General features: G+C 37.4%; 1 protein-coding gene across 1 annotated transcript; it reads left to right on the forward strand.

Moving 5' to 3' along the window:
• The first annotated feature begins 430 nt into the window (after positions 1–430).
• Positions 431–1,142, forward strand: LOC122451673 (60S ribosomal protein L9-like). Its single transcript, XM_043484583.1, has one exon. The coding sequence runs from the start codon at positions 462–464 to the stop codon at positions 1,038–1,040; it is 579 nt and encodes a 192-aa protein (XP_043340518.1). The 5' UTR covers positions 431–461; the 3' UTR covers positions 1,041–1,142.
• The last annotated feature ends 900 nt before the right edge of the window (positions 1,143–2,042 follow it).

Raw genomic sequence — 2,042 nt, forward strand, 5'->3', positions numbered from 1 at the left:
TTTTGTTTTGTTTTTAGATTCCACATATTAGTGAGATCATATGGTATTTCTCTCTTTGTCTTATTCCACTTAGCATAATGCCCTCAAGATCCATGGTGTTGCAAATGGTAAGATTTCCTTCCCTTTCATTGCTGAGTGATATATATTCATCCATCAAGGAACACTTAGGCTGTTTCCACATGTTGGTTATTGTAAATAATGCTACAATGAACATGAAAATTTATACATCTTTTCAAGTCAGTGTTTTCATTTTCTTCAAATACCCAGGGGTGGAACTGCTGGATCATATGGTAGTTCTGCTTTTGTCTGTGGAACCTCCATGCTGTTTTCCATAGTGGCTGTACCAATTTACATCCCCAACAACAGTGCATAATGGTTCCCTTTTCTCCACATCCTTGCTAACACTTGCCTTTTTTATAACAGCCATTCTAAAGTGTGAGGTGGCCGCATCTACTGCGAGAATGAAGACCATTCTCAGCAATCAGACTGTCGACATCCCAGAAAATGTCGACATTACCTTGAAGGGACGGACAGTTATTGTGAAGGGCCCCAGAGGCACCCTGCGGAGGGACTTCAATCACATCAATGTAGAACTCAGTCTCCTTGGAAAGAAAAAGAAGAGGCTCCGTGTTGACAAATGGTGGGGAAACAGAAAGGAACTGGCCACTGTTCGCACAATCTGTAGCCACGTACAGAACATGATCAAGGGTGTTACACTGGGCTTCCGTTACAAGGTGAGGTCAGTGTATGCCCACTTCCCCATCAACGTTGTTATTCAGGAGAATGGTTCTCTTGTGGAAATCCGAAATTTTTTGGGTGAAAAATACATACGCAGGGTTCGAATGAGGCCAGGGGTTGCCTGTTCAGTATCTCAAGCCCAGAAAGATGAGTTGATTCTTGAAGGAAATGACATTGAACCTGTGTCAAATTCAGCTGCTTTGATTCAGCAAGCCACCACAGTTAAAAACAAGGATATCAGAAAATTTTTGGATGGTATCTATGTTTCTGAAAAAGGAACAGTTCAGCAGGCTGATGAATAAGATCTCAGTGATCCTGCTGCAGAAACAAGATAGCAGATGGTTCTGTGGACTCAATTGTGATATTTTAAAGAGACAATAAAAACTCTTGATTTGAAAAAAAAATAAATAAAATAAAGTGTGAGGTGATATCTCATTGTGATTTTGATTTGCATTTCCCAGATGATTAATAGTGTACAGCATCTTTTCATGTACCTGCTGACAATCAGTATGTCTTCTTTGGGAAAATGTTTATTCAGAGTCTCTGCCCATTTTTTAATCTAATTTTTTTGGTTGCTATTTAATTGACTTGCTATTTCAGATATTAAGTCTTTATCAAATATATGATTTGCAAATATTGTCTCCCACTTAGTAGGTTGCCTTTTCATTGTGTTGACGGTTTCCTTTGCTGTTTGGAAGCTTTATAGTTTCACGTAGTCCCACTTGTTTAATTTTGCTTTTGTTGCGTTTCCTTTTCGTTTCAGATTTTAAAAATTATCACCAAAACCAATGTCTTATTACCTATGTTTTCTTCTAGGAATTTTATAGTTTTAGGTTTCTATTGAAGTCTTTAATCCATTTTTGAGTTAATTTTTGTGTGTGCTGTAAGATAGTGGTCCAGTGTCATTATTTTTCAAGCAACTGTCCAGTTTTCTCAACACCATTTATTGAAGAGATTGTCCTTACTCCATCATATATTCCTGGTTCCTTTGTCATAGATTGTCTGGGTTTATTTCTAGACTCTCTATTCTGTCCCATTGATCTATTTACCTGATTTAATACCACTACCATGTTGTTTTGATTACTATAGGTTTTTGATACAGTTTGAAATCAAAGGGCATGATAACCCAAGCTTTGTTCTTTCTCAAGATTACTTTGGTTATATAGGGTCTTTAGATACTCTTTATTCCTTTTTCTTGCCTAACTGCTCAGGCCAAGACTTCCACTACTATGTTAAATAAAAGTGGCAAGCATGGGCATCTTTGTCTTGTTCCTGATCTTAGAGAAAAGATTTTCAGCTTTTCA

This window comes from Cervus canadensis, chromosome 13, assembly GCF_019320065.1.
Source record: "Cervus canadensis isolate Bull #8, Minnesota chromosome 13, ASM1932006v1, whole genome shotgun sequence".
NCBI classification, from domain to species: Eukaryota; Metazoa; Chordata; class Mammalia; order Artiodactyla; family Cervidae; genus Cervus; species Cervus canadensis.